This window comes from Tasmannia lanceolata, unplaced genomic scaffold (genome assembly GCF_043159265.1).
Source record: "Tasmannia lanceolata isolate RefF3 unplaced genomic scaffold, GAP_Taslan_0.1 ptg000015l, whole genome shotgun sequence".
Taxonomy (NCBI): Eukaryota; Viridiplantae; Streptophyta; class Magnoliopsida; order Canellales; family Winteraceae; genus Tasmannia; species Tasmannia lanceolata.
The window spans coordinates 34,159,911-34,182,683 of NW_027518692.1; the positions used below are offsets into that span (position 1 = coordinate 34,159,911).

At 40.0% G+C, this 22,773-nt stretch overlaps 1 protein-coding gene across 1 annotated transcript; it reads left to right on the forward strand.

Moving 5' to 3' along the window:
• Positions 1-193: 193 nt before the first annotated feature.
• Positions 194-21,068, forward strand: LOC143845376 (uncharacterized). The gene is made up of 2 exons (XM_077353689.1): positions 194-856; positions 20,340-21,068. Exons 1-2 carry the CDS (start codon positions 353-355, stop codon positions 20,895-20,897), a joined length of 1,062 nt encoding a protein of 353 aa, XP_077209804.1. The 5' UTR covers positions 194-352; the 3' UTR covers positions 20,898-21,068.
• Positions 21,069-22,773: the final 1,705 nt, after the last annotated feature.

Sequence of the window (22,773 nt, forward strand, 5' to 3'; positions counted from 1 at the left end):
TCTAAAATTTCCACCCTTTTTCACACACCAAAATAGGTAACTTGAACCAACCTTATTCTATTTTTATTCAGAGAGGACCACAATTTATGATGATACGAGACATTGAAAGAAGGAAAAAAATTTCTCCAGAAAACATTTTCCTACGAATTTTTTTTCTTCTTCCCTCGTGCGTTCTTTGGAGTGATTTCGCACTCTTGGGTGTGCGTAGGATAAACCCCATCAAACCCCGAGCTCAAATTAAAAACCCAGTCATTACCCATATTTCTTCCTCATAAACAAAACCCTATTCCGTCTCCCTTTGAGAGGAAAACAAACCAGACAAACGTTTGCCCTATCTGGTGAATGCAATTCCATGGATTTTAGCGGCAGGTGGACTGGGATCCAGCCCCAGCACCAAACAAACCCTACTCCAAACCCTAACCCTATTCCTAACCCTAACCCTCTCCCTCTCCCTCTCCCTTCCGACCCATATGCTCAATTTTACAATGCACCCCAACATCCTCCTCCTCCAGCCGCCCCTCCCTACCCCCATTACCAATACTACCCCCCAAACCCTAACCTTAACCCTAACCCTGTCCCCAACCTCGAAAACCCACCGACCCAAATCGATTCTACTGCCTTAGGGTACGATGCGGGACTTCGCCCGCCTGGAATTGATCCATATGGGTCTAATTCTTATGTTTCTCATGTGGGTTTTGAAGGGCAGAATGTTTTGTACCCACAACACCAGCAGCAGCAAATGACTCAGTATCCAAGTGCGGCGGTGGCACCCTATTATCAGGACCCGGGACAGCAAAGCTGGGCAGTGAAGGAGGCGATTCGGCAGTTTGGGTCAGACCCAGTTGGTTATCCCTCTGTAAGTGATCTTATCTTTTTTTTCCAAATTTTTAGTCATTTTGAGCTTTAGATATATCTATTATGACATGAAATGTGTTAGAGCTGAAATCCATTGTTGATTGTTGTATAGACTATGGACTGTGTTCTTTTATTTAGTTACTATTGTTATTTATACTTTTCTTTGTTAGTGGAGATAGTATGATTTTGATATGAAAACTGGTTCCTGCGTATGGGTCGTGCTGTTTTATTTATTTACTTATTTTATTAAGATTTGTGCTTTATGAGGTTGGTTTCTTTTTCTCTTTGTTTTTCTCATTTCTGTAATGGAGGTTTGGTTGGAGTAAATTGATTATTCTATTGCTATTCAAAAACAAAAAAGAAAGAAAGATTATTCTATTTCTCCCTGGACATGTAAGGGAGGACATCTTTTTGCTTGAAAATTGTGTTCGAGTGTTTTATATTTTTGTGGGATGCTCTAGTCATTTTATGGAAGTTTGTTGGAGTGAATACGTTACCGTGAGTGTCCTTTGAATACTTATCTAGACATGACTGGAGAGTCAGGGGGAATATTGGGTTGATTTTCATCAAGACATTGAAGTACATGGGTGGTTCCTTTTTTTTCCCATTGTTAAGTAATTACTTGATATATGGACATTTCTGACCTTCAATTTAGATTTATTGGGTTTTTACCTTTTTTTTTCCATTGTTAAGTAATTACTTGATATATGGACATTTCTGACTTTCAATTTAGATTTATTGGGTTTTTACCTTTTTTTTGGTGTCGCTTGTCCCTGACAATTATCTAAGGGTACATATGTTTTCCTACTACAAAAATAAATTTGTGGGCTTTAGAAGGCTACAAGGTTTTTGTAGGTGCATCATTTGTATTAATTTTCTCATCCATTACATCGTTTTCTCAGTTTATTTCTTTCACTAGTTACATTTTTTTTTAGGCATGGTTTGAATTTGGATCGCAGTATATAGACCTAATGTATGAGAGGCTGAGAGCACATTTATCGATGGTTCTGGCTATGGTCCATCTCTCAGTTATGCTCAGTGAACTGCCTTTTCTATTGGTGCAATATCCAAATATGGAAGTCATTCGTGTTCTGATGGAATACGGATGCTTGTTGAAGGTTTTATACGATCTTTATAAAGTTTTATGGTTTTGATGGCACTTGTTAAAGAGCATTGATTTTAGAAATAGGATGTATAAGCTGAATCTTCAGGTAATATGGATCTCACAATGTGGTATCGTTCATATCTTAAAGCCATAAAATTGTTAGAAAAGTTAAGATAAAGTCATGACTTGGAGACATTTCTAGAATTTGAATGACAAATGTACATACATTGAAAATATCAGATTAAGAATTCAGCACACCGGGTCTTTTTCAATTCAATTTGGCGAGGTGATGTTCTACAAGATCAGCAGTCTCGATTCACATACATGTGCCCTTTTGAGACCCTTCGTTCTCTTGGGTGTGTGTAGGCTAAGCTACATCACGCACACCCCAAGCTCAAGTTAAGACCCACATTCATCTCCCATATTTCTTTCTCCATAACCAAACCCTATTCCATCTTTTTTTGGAGAAGGTCCGACCTTGTCTGGTGAATGCATTTCCATGGATTTTAGCGGCAGGTGGGCTGAAATTCTGAAGCAGCAGCATCAAACAGATCCCCTACGGAATGACCCATACGCCCAATTCTGCAATACACAACATCCTCCTCCAGCCGTTCCTCCCTACCCCCATTACCCATACTCCACAAAATTCGATTCCACTCCCTTCCGACCCTGAGACTACCCCCAAGAACAAAAACCCATAGTCCAAATTCAACCCCACTGGTGTCCTGCGTGATGGTGGCATTCTCCTGCTTGTATCATGCCTTTTTGCTTGAAACTTGTGTTTGTGCATTTTACTTTTCTTTGGGATGCTCCAGTCTTTTTATCGTAGTATGTTGGAGTGAACACTTTGATGCATTTGGGTTTTTATTCAGTAGTTTGTGACTTGTTATTGTTAGGGTTCGAAGTTTGTGACTTGTCGGATTTTTTATGTGGTTTCGGTGTAAATGGGTAGTTATTTTCGGATCCTTGATTGGTGATGAGTTTGATGTTTTCTTAGAGCAAGAGCTGCTTGCAGGTCATGTTTTCTTCCGCTAGTTACATACTAGCGTCGTGGGTTTGCTCCCCATAGACGCGAGTTCGAGTCCCCTCGGAATTACCCGATGCACGTGGTTTACAGGTGATTACTTGCATCCATAGGGATTAGTCCTGCCTTAAAAATGTGGTGGGGATACCCTACGTCATAAAAAATAAATAAATTAGGCATGCACTGAGTTTGGATCGTAGTATACTGACCTAATGTTTGAAAGCACACTTATCGATGGTTCTGGCTAGGCACCATCTATCAATTATGTTCAGTGAACTACCTTGTCCATTGGCTCTATATCCTGTCATAGAAGTTAGTGTTCTGATGGAAATAAGGATGCATGTTTAAGGCTTCATATGTTCGGTATCAAGTTTATAAATTAGATGCATATTCTCAATCTTTAGGTAATATAGATCTCAAAAAGTGATACGATTCATATCTTATTGTCATAAAAATGCAAGAAAAGTTAAGATAAAGGGATGATTTGTAGATAATTTGAAGTAGAAATGTGCCTCCATTAAAAATGATATGGGATTAAGTATTTAACACACTAGGTCTTCTTCAGTTCAAATTGGTATCAACAAATATTTCAGAGAGGTTTCTTGATTCTCTTCATTGGAAAGCAATTGCATCGAACATTTCTATGAGGTTGGAAAATAATGGTCTGTGCTATTGTCTTATTCTGGAAGGTAAAACAATTAACCAATATTGAGGACAACCAATAGGAAGGGCTTCTTTTCTTGGAATCAATTAATCATTATTGAGGGAAACCAATAGAAAAGGCTTCTTTTGTTGGAGTCAATTAATCATTATTGAGGATAACCAATACAAAGAGCTTCTTTCTATTGTTGGAATTTAACCTGTATCTTGGTCATTTGTCCTGGCAATGGAGCTGAGACTTTCGTTTTGCAACTCCTGAAGCATTGTTCTTTTATTTTTATTTTTTTGGTTCTTTGGATTTTCTAGATCTTTTTTGCTTCTTACAATCTTAAATAATGGGCTTGTCTTGAATGCTTGAGGGCAATTCTTAGTCACTATCTTTGCATTTAGGTTCCAAAGTTATGGCTATGCTGTCTTATGAGAGGGGTATGGTTCCCTCTTCCTGCATCAATGATATTCAAGAAAAGCCAAGCATTAGAAATTAGGACTATGGAGTCACCAGGGTGGTTTGCTTTTTACCCTACTAATGGTTTTGGTTATTGCTTGAAAATTGAAAAGTTGACGATGACACTATTGGGCTAGGGGCTGTGAATGATCTGTTTATGGATTCGTGCATTGTTACTTTTTAGGCAAATAGCTGCTAGTGGTTCTGGAACCATAGTTACTGACAGCCCTCTAACAGGGCTTGGAGCTTGCTCCCGTGCAAGCTTGCTTTGGAATCTACATTATTATCACTTCCGAAATATAACATAAGTGTGCTTGCAATCTAACTAAAAGGGCCACCTTTTAATTAAGAACATCTTCATATTTAGGTTTTTTTTTACCTAACTGATTTCATTAAGTTCCAAATAAAACTAGATATTATTTTTTTTTCAAAAATTTGTCTGACATGGATCGAACTGTTGGTTTGAATTCAATTCTTTAGATGAAGCAAAAGTGGGCCACCAATTTTTTTTTATTAGGAACGTCGTATTTGTTTTGATCTCTTATCCATTTTGTTGGAGCTAAGTCATTTTAGGTGTCCAATTATTGATAAGTTAGAGATTTTGGGCAGGAGCTAAGCCATGTGAGGAAGCTATATTTGGCTTTCTTAAAAAAGCTTTATTTCCAAAGAGGATTGTTGGCAACATAAAATTGACGGTTTAAGTTTTAAAGTTTTGACTTTTGAGTAATGGTAAAAGGAAGTGCTTGGAACAGGATTTTGGAGAGGAGGTTCATCAAGCATTTTTTAGTATATAGAGAGAGACAAAGGCCCCGACCTAGATGGTTGTCAAATGGAACTACCAATACTTTTGGAGCACATAAAAAGGAGATAATGTGAGTTTCCTCCGAATTCCATGAAAGGGATTTATGAAAGAGGAGGCAAATACAACATCTATCACTATTGTTTTGAAGGAGTGGGTGACTAAGGTGAAAGGTTTACGTCCTATAATCTTGATTAAGGAGAGCATGGCAAGGTGAAAGGTTTCCGTTGTGTAATCTTGATTCATAGCTTATGCTAAGTCATAGGCCATAGCCAAAGTTCTATCAAGAAGACTGAAAGAAGTAATGGCATGATATCTCCATTTCAAGGGTCCATCTTTGTAGAGGATAAACAAATTCTTGATAAGGAATTAATTGCCAATGAATGTTTAGACTCGAGAAAAGTGGAAAGCAAGCCAGGAATTATTTGCAAGATTGATATGGAAAAAGCCAGGAACAATCTAGTTGATTGGAACTTTCGTAAGGAATTCGGTCTATTAAATTTTGGAACCGGAGAAGGGTAGTAGCCCCTTCTCCGGGGTCGCGACCCCTTCTCCCCCTCTCTGCCTCCTTCTCCGACTACATCTATCCGCGATCCCGTCGCCCCGACCACCATTAACACTCTCTCTGGCTCATTTTAGAAGGAGGAGGAGGAGGAGCTCTCATCTTTTTTAGGATTGGGTAAAGAAACTTGTTGGAGGGTTTGGAGGAGAACCCATCTTAGATTTTGAGGAAAGTCTCCAAAGGGGGTGCAGATTAGGGTTTGCAAGGGAAACAGGGTGTTGGAGATTAGGGTTTATGTTTGCCTGTTTGGAGATGAAACTTGAAGGAAGAGGTTGCCGGGGTGGGGGGTGGAGATTTCGTTGGGGCAGAGGAGGCTGATCTTGGTTATTGGTTAAGGAAGAAAGGGGGCTGCAAAAGAGAAGAGATGGGCACCCAGATCTGGTTTTTCTTGGAGGAGCCTCTCAATCCTCTTATCTTTCTACCCCACGTCTGATCTCTGATCTCCTCATCACCACCATCAATCATCTCAGCCATCACCCAAACCCTTATTTCGGCCATTAGACGGGTTGGGGCCGGGGCATTTGCCGTGAGGAGTTTGGAGATAAGAAAATACTTTGGAAAAATGAGTAGGGGGTCCTGGTAATCCTTGGTCCTCTTCGCTTGCTTTCTACCCGCTTGAGTCAAGCGCTTTATCAAAGCTCAACCGGGACATGAGTTATGGTTGTTGACAAGTTCACCTAACAACAACCTCGTCGAGGCCGCCCGGAGGCTGTCGGGAGGCCAAAATAAACTCTTGAGATCGGTAGTGAGGGCGTCGAGAGACTGGATCTGGTTTGTGGAGGCCGGGAGGAGGCCATTATGGCCGGATCTGAAAGGTCGTGGGTGGCCGTGGAGAGAAGCGAGGCTGAAGGCCGGATCTGGAGGCCGTGGAAGGTTTGTGGGTTACCAGGTTTGAAGGCAGTGGAGGCCGTCGATAGGTCATTTAGGCCGGACTTAATGAGGGTCTGTCGGGGATTGGTGGTGGTGCGAGATGAAGTCCGTTGGAGATCTGGTGGTGAAGTGGGTTATTGATCTGAAAATGGTGGAATGAGATGAAGACAATGGGTTGTGGTCGAGGTGGGGTTAGATCTTAAAGAAGATGGTGGTGGTGACTGGTTTTAAGAGGTGGAGATGGATGGTTTTTGTGGAAGAGATGTTGGAGGGACTGGAGGTGGTGACTGGTTTTAAGAGGTGGAGATGGATGGTTTTTGTGGAAGAGATGTTGGAGGGACTAGAGGTGGTGATCGTGGGGATACGTTAGAAGAAATGGCTATCGTGCACGGTTAGGGGCGCACAATAGCTCTAGGTCTTCGAGCGGGATTTTTGAAAACCGAAACCCGTCAGCTGGGATGAGGTGGAGAAGTTTGTGTGGCATGGCAGACACGTATTATGACTTGAATGGGGCCAACAAATTTGGTACTTTTGTTGGATCTGATACAAGTTAGGTTATTGGGTAATGTAATGGGGGTAGCATATAACGGATATGTAAGCTAATCCTACTGTATGTAGGGGGCAGTAGGGGGGTAGGATTGTTGTAGCCTGTTAGGGGACAACTTGTCCCTTATTTGGCACTTTTTGGAATGAAAATAGATATGGAAAAAGCATACGATCACATAGAATGGGAGTTCATTAACTATGTCCAAAGAAGGATGTCTTATGGAGATGGATGGCGTGATGGGAGTTCATTAACTATGCCCAAAGAAGGATGTCTTCTGGAGAAGAATGGCGTGATGAGATCATGCTTGCTTGTCAGCTAATTTTAAAAGGCTCAGTTGTTGATTTTTTTTGTAGCTCTAGCGGATTAGACAAGGAGATTCCCTCTCCATTTCTTTTCACAATTATAATAGAATTCTTAAGCTTACTATTAAGTCGGGGCAGAGGAAAAAGAGTGTTGACTAAAGGTTTCAAAGTAGAAACACACCTTATGTCTCGTCTTCAATTCAACGATGGTATTATCATTTGTTTCAATGACAATTGGAGGAGAGTGAGAATATTAGAATTTTTTAAAGATTTTTTTAGGTAGTGTTGTGGTGAAATAGTTGCGCAGATTTAAAGTAGAAAAAGATGCCCTATGGAACAAAGTAATCAGGCATAACTATGGTTTTAAATTTCGGTTTCGGCTAAAATTTCGAACTTATCCGAAACCGAAATTTATGCTGAAATCCCGAAATCTGGTATTAACGCCGAAATCCCTGATTTTTTGGGATGAAATTTCGATCGAGGGCGAAATTTCGATCGAAATTCTTTTAGGGAATAAAAAATTAATATTTTAATATAAATTTTGATGAAATTCCCGAAATTTTCGAAATTTAGAACGAAATTTGGCAAATTTCGGGAATTTCGATTTCGGTACGTTTCGGTTTCGCTCCCCACCGAAATCCAAAATTTCGGATTTCAGTCGCAATTTAAAACCATGGGCATAACTAGCTTAAAAACACTGCCCTAGTTAAAGAGGGCGATCTTGGGTTTAAGAAGTTGAGGTTGATGAAAAAAACCTTGTTGGGAAAATGTTGTTGAAATACGAAGAATATGGGGGGCACCTCTGGAGAACCGTGATGGACACAAAATTCGGATCTTGCTTCGGAGGATGGAATCCAATAGATCGATACAGGAATAAAGGGTTTACAATACAAAGAGACGTTTTGAAGTTTTACTCCATATTCCATAAAGGGATCCCATTTAGAGTGGGTGAGGGGGATAAGATTAGATTTTGGCTTGATATTTGGTGCGATAATAGATTTTTAAAAGATGATTTCCCCATGCTCTTTAGCTTTGCTTTCTACAAAGAGAGCAGCGTGGCAGACTATCTCTACAAAATCCTCTCTCTACAAAATCAGTGGTACTGTGAGCTAGAACATAGGATTCCAAAGAAACCTCATTGATTGGGAAATAGATAATGTAGCTAATATTCTAGCCATAATTCAACAGACAGGAAAAGGATAAAATATTTTGGAGTTGGATATCGGTCGGGCTCCTTCAATCACTTGGTACTTTCAAATTCTTCCTCACTTGTTCGAAAAGTTTGGTGTATTGAAGCCCCATCTTGAGTGTACGCTTTTCTGGACAACTTGCTTCAGTAAAATTCTCATTGTTGACCATATTCGTCATGTACGTAAGGTAATTGTCAATTATTATGTCTTGTGGTTTGCTGATGCTGTGTCTGTCGACCAATTAATGCTTCATTGTAGGTACACCGCTGAGCTTTGATATTCTGTTTTATGTCTTTTCGGAGTTAGTTGGGTTCTCCTGACCACATCACTGACCACGTTGAGTCTTAGGTTTTTTCCCCATTGGGCTCCCAAAGGAAAGATTATTTGAGGCCATTGTCTTGCTGTCATTATTTGGCTAATTAGGAAGAAAAGAAACATGAGAGTTTTCAAAAGCGCCTCAAAAGGGATTGTGCAGTTTGCAGAGGAATATTTTCTTTGTGGGAGTTCAGTGGGCATCGATCCTTCCTACCTTCAGAAGATTATCACTGAATACTTTCCATAGGTTTTGGGAGGATATCCGGTTGAGTAGAAACTTAAGGAGGGCCGGCGTCCCAAGTGGGAACCATCCCATCCTGAGAAGTTGAAACTGAGCTTTGATGGCTCGAGTCTTGGCAAACCTGACTCAGTTGGCATTGTAGGTCTTCTGAGGTACGCAGATAGAGAAATGATATGGGTTTTTTCGGGCCCTATCAAAGTAAAAGATTCTAACTAGGCAAAGGTTTGAAAGCTTCTTCATTGGCATTAGGCTGTTGAATTAGACACATCTAGATCAGACTATTATTGTGGCCCACTCCCTCAATGTGGTCATATGGATGAGAAATGATGTTAGGCACCCGTGGAGATTTGCGAATGCTATAGAGGAGATCTAGGACATCCTAGAGAGGGTCATGGTACATAGTTGATACATGTTTGGTGGTCCGCAAATTCTGATGCACATGCTCTTGCCTGTTTTGGGGTTACCAGCGTGTTCTTCCTTCTTGTTCCTTCTGCTTGATCAACCCATTGGAGATGATGCTTCTACAAATTGCTTTGTTTTGTTTTGATTGTACTTGTTTTGATTGATTTTCCCTTGCATTTTCTCTCTCGCTTTTTGTTTTGTTTTGTTGTTTTGATTTGAGTGAGCCTGCTAGTAAGTAGTGTAATATGGTATATCCTGGACATGCATTTGGATATGCTAGGTAGACTAAAGTGCTTAAGGAGTTTCCGCCAATGAAATGCATGCCCATGGAAGCAGCCTCGGCCAAAAAGAATTTGCAAAATATCCATGGTGGATTTTGGGTTTGAATGGTCTCGATGTTGTGAAAAGGGTTTCTACTTATGAACTCTTTCTTGCCGCATCGCTTTGGGCAGGATTTCCATATGATAGTTGGCGCTTAATTTTTTTTTTTTTTTTGAACAATATCGGCGCTTAAATTTTATGAGTTGTTTTCTCTTGAATGTAGGCAAGCAATTGAAATTTCTGTTTCCTTTTGCTATATTTTACCATATTAGCAAACCTCAAGGGCGCGTTTGGTTTACCGGAATAGGGAATGAGAATTGACATATGATACCTCTCCCACGTATTCTGGCGTTTGGGTGCAACGAGTGATGGGTTTGGAAAGACCCCTAGCCGAATTTGGGCTGGAACTTTTGGCGGAATCTCGTACCCACCGAAGAGGTGGCATTCTGATTCCGGGAATCAAAGTAAAACGATGCTCTACCTTCTACTATGTCAAGCGAGTCACGTGATTCTCGACGACCCTATTTCCTCTCCTCACCTCTTCTCTCCTCTCATGTAATTTCCTGCTTTTCAAGATTGTTTTTCAATAACATCCATCTGGCTGAACTCCACATCCTTCTTCTTGAGTGAGCCCTGCCATCTCAAAATGTTCCTGTGTTATGTGAACCCTACTCCTCAGGGCAAACATTCCTGCTTTCGTGGATACCACCTTAAGCTCTGCACCAAATGCATCGTTCTTTTTTTTCCCATGCAATTTTCTTCAAGTCGATTCCACCCATCAAACTCATTCTTCTCTAGTGTATTTTTAGGATATCCAGAGGGAGGCTTGATCCAAAATATCGGTTTGATTTGCTTTTGTATTTTTTGCCTCCAATGAGATGCCAGATGGGGTTGGGGATTTTCTTCACTGTGATTGGAATTGGGTTTTTTCTACATTTTTTGGAGTGTTCAATGATTTAGCTGTGATGTTGTGTGGGAATTCTAAGCTGCATTTTCTTGTTTTTTTTTCCACGGTGAAAGATGGAATGTGTCTCTTTGTTTCTTCTGACCCTGAAATAAGAATTAAACTTGAGTTTTTTTTTTCTGTATTTAGGGTTTCGTATACAATGAAATAAGAATGTGTTTGGTCTTTTCCGCTCTGTTTCTTTCCAGTGTCTGTGGTCTGTTGCGTGAAAAAGTCAGGTTTTTTTATGGTTGGCTTTAGTTTAATAATACTTTGATCTTGTTGGAAGCTTCAAATCCATCAAGTTTATTTAGGAGCTCAAGCATGGTTGGATGCACTTCGCCATCACCATTGCCAGTCCCCGACTCCGTGCGAGCAGATCCAATACTGTCAATCCTATTCATGATGATGATTGATGGGGCATGTTCCTTGGCCATAACAAAAAGTTCTCAATCCATCCTAGAAATGAGACCGATATAGTAAAGTCTTTATAAGTCTTATTAGAATTGAGATCGATATAATAAGGTCTTCAACTCAACTCAACTCAACAACGCCTTTGTCCCAAACTAGTTGGGGTCGGCTAAAATGAATCCTTTGGAAAAAATTCATGAAGAAAGTAAAAGGAATCTACCCAGCTCTAATCCTGGTTCTAGTTGGATTCTTCTATGTGGATCATTTTCTTCCATTCTATCCTATCCAAGGTCATGTTCTCTGTCATGTTCCTAGCTATCAAGTCTTTCCTCATTGTTTCTACCCAAGTTGTTTTCGGTCTGCCCCTACCTCCTTTTACTCCATCAATTTGGCACGAGCCGCCTCTTCACACCGGAGCTTCCAAAGGTCTTAATAAGTCTTATTGATGTTTTAAAAAAACTAAATCATATTGATTAGGGATAATACAAAAAAATTATTGAATTTTGATTCCATTCCATGTTGGTCTTGATGATACCAAACACTAGAATTGGAATATTATTGATTCGCTTGATGAATTGCAGTGCTTACCAAAACACTAGAATCGGAATCACTATTCCGTTTACAGTGGGAATTGGAATAGGATTGGAATGTGATGCTGATTCCGATTCTTGATTCTGGCAATCCAAACGCACCTCTAGAACTGCAGCAAGATTCCCAAGCATTTGGGTCATTGCTGGTAGACTAAAGCCAATTATTTTGTGATTGATAATTTATCACTGCCATAGAATATAGTAAGGTGACTCCTCCATATTATCAAGTGGACTGTTTGCCCTTGCGATTGCTACCTGATGAAGTGTCGTCAGTTAGATTGTTGAAATCCCTCTTGGCTTTGATTTGTTTCAGAATTTTTCCATTTACAATCTCTTCAGCTGGATTTAATAACTTACAAATAAAAAGAAACTAACATCGATATTCACTTGTTTAAAAATTTCACTTGCATCATATAGTAGTGTATTTCTATTCCTTCAGTTCGGTTAGAAAAAGTAGTGCTTCCCCCCTTTTTATTAGTGCATCTTTTTGTATTGAATTACTTGTTTGCTTTTGAATTACTCAATTTTTGCTTAATAGAGAATGTGCATCCCTTTATGTTAAAAGAGAATTCCCTTTAAAGCTTAAACTATCAATCTCTTCATTAAGGAAACAGCAATTGCATATGACTCTTATCACCATTTGTACAATGATTGGGTCCATGACATGTCAGACATCACAAACCTAGCCTATCTCCCTTGGTCACACCGTCATTGGGTGACTGTAGCTTGTTGTTCAAGGGTGATGGAAAAGGCATCCTTTTAGGTTTCCCTAAGCCATTAAGTGATTATATGGCTCAATCTTGTGGATGGGATCTCAATTTGGCATGGTACCTGGATCCACTGGGTTGCCTGGTGATGGCCTATCAGATCAACAATACTGATTACCAAACACATGTGCCACTTCTATGGTGGTATCATGACCTTCCCAATTATCATGATGATACTATCTTGCTAGTGTATTTTATATTTGAATTGTATGCAGGTATTTGTGCGTTTGAAGGTGCTTTTTTTTGAAAAAAAAGGTAATGCATTCCGACAAAGGAGAAACAAATTGTAGAGACGAGCCGTCCTTACATAATCAGAAGTACACCATCACAAACAGTTATGGAAGTAAAATCTCACAAACAGTTATAGAGAATACATCACTAATGATTAGGGCACTTTACCATTTCAGAAAAAAAGAAAAGATTAGGGCACTTTGACCCACTCCTTCCTTTGCTAGGGTGTCTGCCTTTGAGTTAGCTGATCTCCATTGGTGTTGTAGGTTTGGCTCGATTACTTTACACAGTCTATCCAATATGATGGAGGCCAACTTCCTCGGCCCCACGATACCCCTTTAGCCCTTGAGATAACCACCTTAGGGTCTCTTTCGAAAATGCAATCGCAGCCAACACAATCCCTAAAAAGCTGCAAAATCCGATAAGTAGTGCCCTAGCCTCTGCATCATAGGAATCTGCAGTTCCCCATGAGCCTGAGAAGCAGCTAAGAATCCTTCCTTCTTGGTCCCTAAAGATTCCCCTCAAGCCAGCTGGCCAATGTATCCTTTAGAACTTAACGAAGCAGATCAAATGAAAAACCATAGCCGAAGCATACGATTTGATTGTGTACCCTAGAATCCACTAGGGAATAAAAAGAACAAAGAGAATAAAGGAATAAGGAAGTACAGAGAAAAACCTTGCCGGTTCTCTCAAACAGTTAGGAGAATGGATCAGAAACAATCTTCTCCAATCTCTCCCCCTTCCTCGGTAGGCCCTAGCAGGAGAAGGAAACGTCCTTCAGACAAGCTGGCTCGGGAGGAGCTTCTCTTAAGACTTAGGGGCTTGAGTTACAATGAAGAACAGGCATCAGAATCCTCTCCAACGCCCAGGGAGAGAATTGGTGAATTCATTAAAAAGAAATGGACTCTCTTTAAAAGAGAGGCCAATAGGAGGAGGGAAGCTTTCTTTAACTTAACTTTCTTTAACTTGAAAGAATCCCATAAGCCCATGCATAAACACCCTTTCTTTGTCAAGTTCATGATGGATGAAAGAAAAGAAAGGAGGCTGGACTGGGAAGCGAAGAAAGAGGTTTGGATTCGAAAGATGAAGGATAGGATTTTAAGAGAAGAGGCTTCTGAGAATATGACTTTAAATGAAGAAGACCAAGTATTGGAAGAAGAATCGGTCCTCGATGAAATCAAATCCACTCTTGAGGAATTGGAGAAATGCTCGGGTTAAGGAAAGTTGTTGCATGAATCGTTGGACAAGGAGCCTTTTTGGGTGCTTTTGTTTCTGGTTCTATGAATTTCCGGTGTCTTGTTAATACTGGTGCTAACAAAAGGAGTGGGATTTGGATTGTAAAAAGACTGACATAGGAATTTTTTTGGGAACCCATAGGTAAGACCGGCAATGGTATGGTGAAGGAAAAAGTTAATGTTTTGGTAGTGAATTTGTTCTGTTAGGTTTACTTTATCTGGTTCTGGGTATGCCCGGTCCAATCTTATTGATATTTTGTAACGCAGGACGGGAATCCTGGTCCCCAATGCTTTTCTAATATCAATGAAATTTGTCATCTTTCAAAAAAAATAATATGAGTTAACCTCCTCCTTGCATTAAACCATCCATATTTATAAAGGTCTTAATCCGACTCAGTTGTTGCTTCTAACTCAAACACGCTACTGCTGACTTATTCAAAAGAAACAACAACACCGAATTAGCTCCCATCGTCTCAATAACTAATGACATAAGCTGCTTACCACAAAAAAAAAAAAAAAAAACAACCGACAAAACTCTCCCGACTTGGAAAACCCCACTAATACCTTTGTCGGCATTAGTGTCTTCATGTACTACATCAGTGGTCTGCACTGATCACATATCCCAAAAATAATGTCTGTCATGAAACTGCACTTCTTCAAGTTGATATACAACTTGTTCTTCTGCAATACAGTCAGCACCTCCCTCAAGCGTGCAAAATGCTCTCTTTCACTATTGACTATGAATTAAAGTATCATCGAAATAAATAATAAACTTGCCAGTGAAGGGTTTAAGAACCTGATTCATCACTCGCATGCAAGTGCGTGACGCATTAGAAAGGCCGAATGGCATCACAAGCCACTTATGTAAACCTTCACCCGGTCTTGAAGGGGCCGTCTTCCACTCGTCTGCTGATGCGAATTTGATGATACTCACTCTTTAAGTCGATCTTGGAAAATATCTTTGAACCCTCTAACAAGTCTAGCATTTCATTTATAGGAAATCTGAACTTTACGGTGATTTTATTTATCTCTTTGCTATCAACTCCCATCTTTCTTCGGTGTCAGTAGCGCTGGTACTGCACACAGACTCATACTCTCTCTAATTAGCCCCTTTCTGATAAGCTTCTCCACATGCTCTTGTAAAATCTGATTTTACTTTGGACTCATACAATGGTGTGGCAAGTTTGGTAAACTAGCTCCAGGTGCAAAATCAATTTGATGTTGTAATCTTGCCTTGGAAGTAACCAATTTGGCAGTTCGCTTGGAATGAGTTCCTTGAACTCATCCAGTAGAGATTGCAATTTCTTAGGGACAATGGAAGTGATCATAATCACCTCCCCTTTTATCACCATGGCATAAAATTCTCCTCCTCTTTTACGTCGTTTTTTAAAGTCTCTACTATTGATAGCGAGATAGGCCTTCCCCTCTACTTTTTCAAAGATATAAACATCTTCCTCCGCTCATAGGCCCAAGGACAATTTTTCTCCCATCTTTTTCAAAGATATAAACATTTTCTTTGGCCTTATGAGTTGCATCAGCATCGTATTGCCAGGGTCTCCCTGACGGTATTATTGCTGGGGTCTCCCTAGTATTATGTGACACGCATCCATGTCAACCACATCACAAAACATTTCATCCTTATAATTCTTTCCAATCGAAAAGGAATACGACAAATTTCAGTTACCTTTGTTTCAGCTCCTTTCTTATTACAGCCAATCTTGTAAGGCGATGGATGCTTTGCCACCTTTAGTTGCAACTTGTTCACCATTGACTTTGACACTGTTGTCACTACTACCGTTGTCTATGATTACATCAAAGACCTTTAGATTGATTGTTTAAAGATATTATGTCGTCGTGGATCTTCTTCCCGCTTTGGCGCCAAGAACAGTTGCCTCACGAAGCCTCTTTGTGTGCCCTAATTGGACCTATGTCCTGGTTTTCGACACCGATAACACTTGTCTGGTGGTACTGGTTTGGTATATGGATTCTTTGATGGAGTTTTTCCTGTTAGCTTCTGAATTAACCCATGAGGAACTCTTGGGCTAACAGCTTCGTCTGACTACTACTAGCCACCTCATCCCGAGTCCCATCAATTGCTGGTTTAGATTGAGTGGTTACAGACTGCTTCTTCCTATTCGATATAGAATATGATGTATTGAAGGAAGTTCGAGTGGATACATGTGTTCTTCCAACTAGTTGCATCTCAACCCTCATAACAAGGGTGATGGCCTCCGTTATGGTAAAAACATGTTGTAAGGAAACTCGATCTTGAATAGCCATTTGCAACCGTCCAACGAATCTTGCGACTTGTTGTGGTTCGGATTCCATTAGATCATTACGCGAAGCGAGGCTATGAAATTCCTTTGTATAGGTCTGCACTAAACGATTCCCTTGCCTGTAATTTTGATAATGCTGAAACAATACTGGTGGTAGAAACCTCGCCCTCAACAAAATTTTTATTTTCATCCGCCTTCGCACTCGTACCTTTCTTTTTCACGTTTGGGAAAGTTGCAATTGATCCCACCATGTCGAGGCTCTGCCTTTAAGCTTGTAGGCTACAAGCTTAACTTTTTTCTCATTTGGAATCCCCATATAATCTTCAAAGATTACCATTGAAAGTGCGAAGGTCAATCTTCATACAAAATCCCGTGATTCCTGATCTCCACTGTCACGATAACCTCCAGCGCCGCAATGTCTAGCAAACACCCTTTCGGCATATTCGTAGACTGGAGGTCTAACTGGAGTAGGAACGCGCCCTAGAACAGACTGCCCGCGAGCCCCTTCGTCGTTGCAAGGCCTGTCGTTGCTGCAATCCCAATTGGGCTCCATTGTCAGTCTAGCGACCGCTGCCTCTAAACATTGCAACACAATGTTTTTCACGCTGGAACTAAAGAAACTCGACCCTCGTACGAACTTCTCCATGATCAGCGGCGTTGGGTTGGTTCTCTCCATCTCGAGTTGCCATCAGCCCAAGTCAATCCTCACTCTGATACCAAATTATCGCAGCGCCAAAGTGTACAATTTGATAGTATACCCTAGAATCCACTAGGGAATAAAAGGAAGAGAATGAGAAGGGAATAAGGAGTTAGAGAGAGAGAATTATGAGTTAACCTCCTTACATTAAAGCATCCATATTTATAGAAGTCTTAAACCAACTTAATTGTTGCTTCCAACTCAAACACACTACTGCCCACTTATTCAAAACAAAAACAACACCGGCTTAGCTCCAATCGTCCCAATACCTCTAATACCTTAGTCAGCATTAGTGTCTTCACGTGCTATGTCGGAACTACAACCAAAATATACTTTTACTGCATTCCTTGGGGGCGAGCGCTCCATCTAGGGGCAGCACTAGATTTTGATTTCTTCATCCATATAATATTTTTCTAATTTTTCAGGGCGATATTGGTAGGGATTACCCTAATAACCATCTTATCTTTGTTCCATTCAAGTAAATCATTTTGAATCTCTGTGTTGATCTTCTCCATAGACTTACTATTTCCTTGAAAGATTCGATTATTATGCTCCATCCAATTATTCCACAACACTACGAAAGGCACAATTTGCCACAAGATTCCCACCCAAGGACAGTGTCCTTGATGAAATTTTGTAATGACCAACTCATCCCAAAAAATGAATGGATTGCCCTCCAGAATCTAAATGCAAACGGGCAATCGATGAAGAGATGCTTACAACTCTTTCCCCTATAAAACAAAGTATACATCTATTTGCTATGAGGAAACTCCTCTTCAGTGGTCGCGTCTATTGACTTTTTTCATTACCGCCGTCCAGATAAAGGTTGCCACCAAGTGAGTACTATCTAGCCAGCCTGATCTAATCCATGCTCCTGAGACTTTACCTACAGGTGGGTCCTTGCACTCCCAATTCCCCCAACCTACCCCATATTTTCCCCTAATAATTTTATGGCAGAGGGCATCTTTTTCATCTTCAAATCTCCAAATCCACTTTCCCAATATTGCTTCATTCCTCTCTTTCAGTTTGCCAATGCCTATTCCATCTCTCGTTTTGGGCTTGTACATTGTTTTCCATCTCATAAGATGTTCATCTTTTGTTCTCCTTTCCTGCCCACAAGAAATTCCTTTGTAATTTTTCTATGTTCTTCCTCATCGTAGAAAGCAATTGAAAAAGTTAGGTAAAGTCTATGATTTAGCCGACACTTTGAATTTATTGCCGACACACGTGTCCGACATGACACGCGTCTCCACACGTGTTTGACACTCCTTTGGACACTTTTAAATGTATTGCCAGGAGTGTTAGAGTTAATGTGCGTGTGTGGACACATATTTGTGTAATAATCAATAATTTTATATGCATGTATGTGCCACCATTTCTAGTTTTGTAGATGTTGCCATGTCGGACAACTCGTATCCGTGTGGAAACTCGACATACGAATCCATATCGACAAATTATGATTATAAATACTTTCTATTTTAGCCATGTCCTCGTTTCTAAATTTTGACGGTTTGTTGTGTGTCACTCCGTGTCAGTGTCGACACGCCTTGTCCACAAATCATAGGATAAAGTACACTGAGAAATTTGAGAGGGCCACTCTGATGAGCATAATTCTTCCTCTAAATAATAAGTAGCTCTTTTTGCATGAGGCAAACTTCCTCTCGATCCTTTCTGTTACCGAGTCTCATAAAGACGGAGCCCCACCAATGCCCAATGGTAAACCAATATATATAATTGGGAGATTTTCTTGTATGCCTCTTGACTTTCAAGCCATTCACCTTGCCCATAACCTTGCCGCTTTTACGGAGAAGATTAACAGCCTCTACCACAAGTATAAATAAGTAGGGCGACATTGGGTCCCTTTGCCTTCCCTAGAGCTTCCAAAGAATCCAATCAATGTTCCGTTACAAGAATAGAAAATTGTGCCAATGATAGACTCACCTTAATCAAATCATGTCATCATGCTCCAAATCCCACATTGGGTTCCCTTGCCGTACTCCCCTAGCGCTTCCAAAGAATCCAATCAATCTTCCATTATAAGAATAGAAAATTGTGCCAATGATAGACTCGCCTTAATCAAATCACGTCATCGTGCTCCAAATCCCATTATGTCTTGTACATAGTTCGCAAAACCTCAATCAACATGATCATAATTCTTTTTCCTGACTGGTAATGAGAAATGATCATATGCCTTTGCCATTTATATTTTGCAAATAATACCCGTGTTCCTTTCTGTTTTTAGAATCCAACATTTCATTTGCAACCAGAATTTCGTTCAGAATCTGTGTTCTTTTCACAGACGAGCCGTTGTCTGGGGATATTATGATTTCTTTACCCTGACAAATGTTAGTTTGGGTGTATCAGTGTATGTATGCACTTAGTGCTAGATTGTTATTTTTTTCGTTTCTCTTTTGAAGTCAGTTAAGATTGAGACTGGATTTCATTTCATGATGGCTACTTGTTAAACAATTTGACCACATTTTTTTGCATACCCAAAGGAAATCTGCATGTTTTTTTTTGTTTGGTCAAGAATTTCATTATAAGGACTGAGGTGGTCAAGAAATACAGAATATACAAGATAAATGAAAAATGCATTCATACAACACAAGGAATCGAGGAAGAAAATCATATTGCTCCAGGGACTCCAAATGAACACCACTTCTAGCAAGCTTGTCTGCCGCCCCATTGGCCGATCTCCTTATATGGCAAAATGAGATCCTAGGAACACCGACAATGTCTTTAATCTCATTAAAGTAATCCGCAAAATGCCAAGGGAACTTATGAGAGCCGGATAGCCACCAAATTACATTGATGGAATCTCCCTCCCACCACTACACAATTGAAGTCCTCCCCCCCCAATAGTTTTATCCCTTGATAAACCGCCCTAAATTCAGCCTCATTGGAATCGGCGAGTCCTAATGGACCCGCAAAAGTCCACCCAACCATTCCATTCTCATCCCTTAGCACTTCTCCGATGCCAGCTGGTCCCGGATTACCAAGACTAGAACCATTGAAATTTAGTTTAATAAATCCCTCTTCCGGCGTTTCCCAAGCTTGAACAAAATGGGTGGGTTGTTCGGCACTAGAACACACTTCTCTCCATCTATTCCATAGATCAAATACGGATACGAAATTAAAGCTAGAAAGCTAGGAAATCTGCATGTACATATGTTGGGATGTGTGTGTGTGCATATGTATGCATGCTTTTTGGTGCATGTTTTGTGAGGGACAGCAGCATAACTATGCATGGATATTTATCATTTTGAGAAAAAAAAAAAAAGTAAAAAGAACTTTGTGTGTATGTATGGGGTGAATGTGTGCATGCCTTCATGCATATGTTTTGATAATGGCACTCTCCCGTCTCCACTGTATCGAAAACTTTTCTGATTGTTGGTTGCTAGATTTCTGGGAATTTTAACTGCCTTTAATAACTAATTAGAGAACCGTAAAATGAATCAAGAAGTGCCATTATTAAAACAAGGGAGTTTGGATATCATTCCCCTATTTCTTCTGTGTTGCTTTTGTATTTAATTTCTTATGATTCCCTGCAGGCTGTAAGACCTTTGAATGGCATTGAGCCGATGGCAGCTGTGAATCCGAATCAAATGTACTGGAACACCCACATGATTCACCCTTTTGCCAATGGTGCTATCAAGAGAGGCCCAAAGAAAACTAAGGTCGTGCAATCCGCATGGTGCGAGATCTGCAAGATCGATTGCAATAGCAAAGATGTCCTTGACCAGCACAAATTAGGAAAGAAACACAAAAAGAATCTAGAAAAATTAGAAGAATCGAAAAAGGCGGCTATTGCTTCTGTGGCTGCTGTTGCTCCGGCAGCTGCAGTGAAACCCAAGAAGAGGGAAAACCCGTCAACAAAGAGGAAGGGGGCGGAGCTAGGGGGGGATTTGGAGACAAAGAGACAAAAAATAATGGAAGGTGGGGCAGCAGCAAATTCAGTGAGGGTGTGTGCAATCTGCAATGTGGTTTGCAATAGTCAGATAGTGTTCAATTACCATCTTGCAGGACAAAAGCATGCTGCCCAAGTCAAGAAACATGCTGGAGGGGTGGGGCCGGAGGCCGTTGGGCTTCTACATTTGACTGCTGTTTGAGATGGGTTTCTGAAAATGCATAGTACACATAAGAGAAATACATTTTCCTCCTTTTTTCTCAGGTTTGGTTAGTAGGTTTGGATTATCATTATCATCTATCATTTGTTGCTGTTAGAGATCATTGTAACCATTTCAATCAGATTGCTCTCCTAATTTATCTCTCTTGCCAAATATTATATCTCAACTTATGGGAAATGATATCGGCACAACCATGTTTTGATATTTTCACTAATTCATCTTGTCTTTTAGTATTTAAATACCTGTCAAAGGTTATAACAGTTCCCAAAAAGTGCTCACAAGCTGGTTGAAAAAGAAAAGGCAAGCTGAGTTTGAGCAATTATTAAAACATGATTGTGCTGATATGATGTTTTGCTGATATCATTTCTCAAACTTATCCATGATTTGTAGTTGTTTTTTATCAGATTCCATGGGCTTCTTCCTTTGTCCCAGTTCTGTAAGCAGAATCTTCCTTTGTCCCAGTTCTGTAAGCAGAATGCTTATTGCATGTGCCGTGGGACGCCCATGTTTTGTGGATAAGAAAGCAGGGATAACCAGATTAGGGATGTGGAAAATCCACCAAACAGCTCCCAGAATCTCTGCTATTCTTGGCCATGCTGTCAGCAAGCCAAACAGCACCGATGAGAGAGCTATTCTCAAAATTTCCAGAAAATACCAAGATGGTGTGGCTGTTAGGCTATTTCGTAACAGTAGATTTCTTTTGGCCCCATGTATACTGGCACGATCATAACAGTTGATCTGATCAGCAACCATAAGTATTACCCATTTGTGCTGATCGCACCTTTATAGGATGATCCCAGCCACTCAATCCATCAAGTATTATGAAGCGGAGCCGGCACAATGTCTACACATTCATGTAGAATATGCAGATCGATTGCTTAAATCAGTACTTGCAGGAATTTTCTGGAAAAGTTAGGAAAGGAAAAATATTTCTAAAATTCTCTACTTGATTACACACGGAAAAAGATAATTTGAACCAACCCAATTCAATTTTTATTTTGAAGGACCTTCAAAGCAATGAATAAAATTGTTTCAGAGTGCATTCTGTTTACCAAGTCTACAGTATGCCACATGAGGATATAAGAACAAAGTGAACCATTCTTAACAAAAAAAAAGAAAGGACAAGAAAGTGAGCTTGTTGGGAAACGATGGGGAGGAAGAGAAATTTAATAGGAAAAAAAATTCCATTAGAAACTTTCTTCTAATGGATGACACTAAATTCTCTATATAATAATAGAATTTCAGTTAACCAAATAAATGGGTATCTTTATAACCAAATCAGACCACCCTTTAAAACCTTTACTAACCTTGAGGTTTGGAAAGATAATCGGTTAGGGAAGATAGAGAAGAGAGATTTAGAAGCTTTAATTAACGTGTTAATTTGGAAAGATAATGACTTGAGGAAAGAAAGAGATTTAGAAAGAGAGAATAATAATAGATAGTAATAGATTTTTACCAATTCTAATCCTTATCAAACTCACTTCCATACGTTTCTATTTACACTCTACATATTCCATCTTTTTCTACTTGTGAGCGTCTCAACTTTTTTTTTGGAGTTCTTATTCGTATTTGGGGTCCAGTAGAATTGGACATGGAAAGATCAAAGGGGTGGATTTGCTGCAGAAGAAGTTTTCATAGCTATACTGATTTCAGTAAGCATAGCTTTCATTGGCATTGCACTCAACATCCATGTCTTATGAAGAGACAAGCAAAGTTGAGGTATTTGAGGATGAAATACAAATCAGTGAAGCATATGGTGTGTTTTAGGGAAGCACAAAGATTGAAGGAGATGCAGAAATTGGTCGCGGTTCATAGTAAGATCCTCGAGATTAAAGGCGATTTGCCAAGTCCCAGGAGT

Bases quoted from the DNA above. Each gene is read 5' to 3' on its own strand.
- LOC143845376 (XM_077353689.1), top strand. From the start codon at position 353: ATGGATTTTAGCGGCAGGTGGACTGGGATCCAGCCCCAGCACCAAACA. The intron at 857-20,339 runs GTAAGTGATCTT...GATTCCCTGCAG, and splicing joins ACCCAGTTGGTTATCCCTCT to GCTGTAAGACCTTTGAATGG.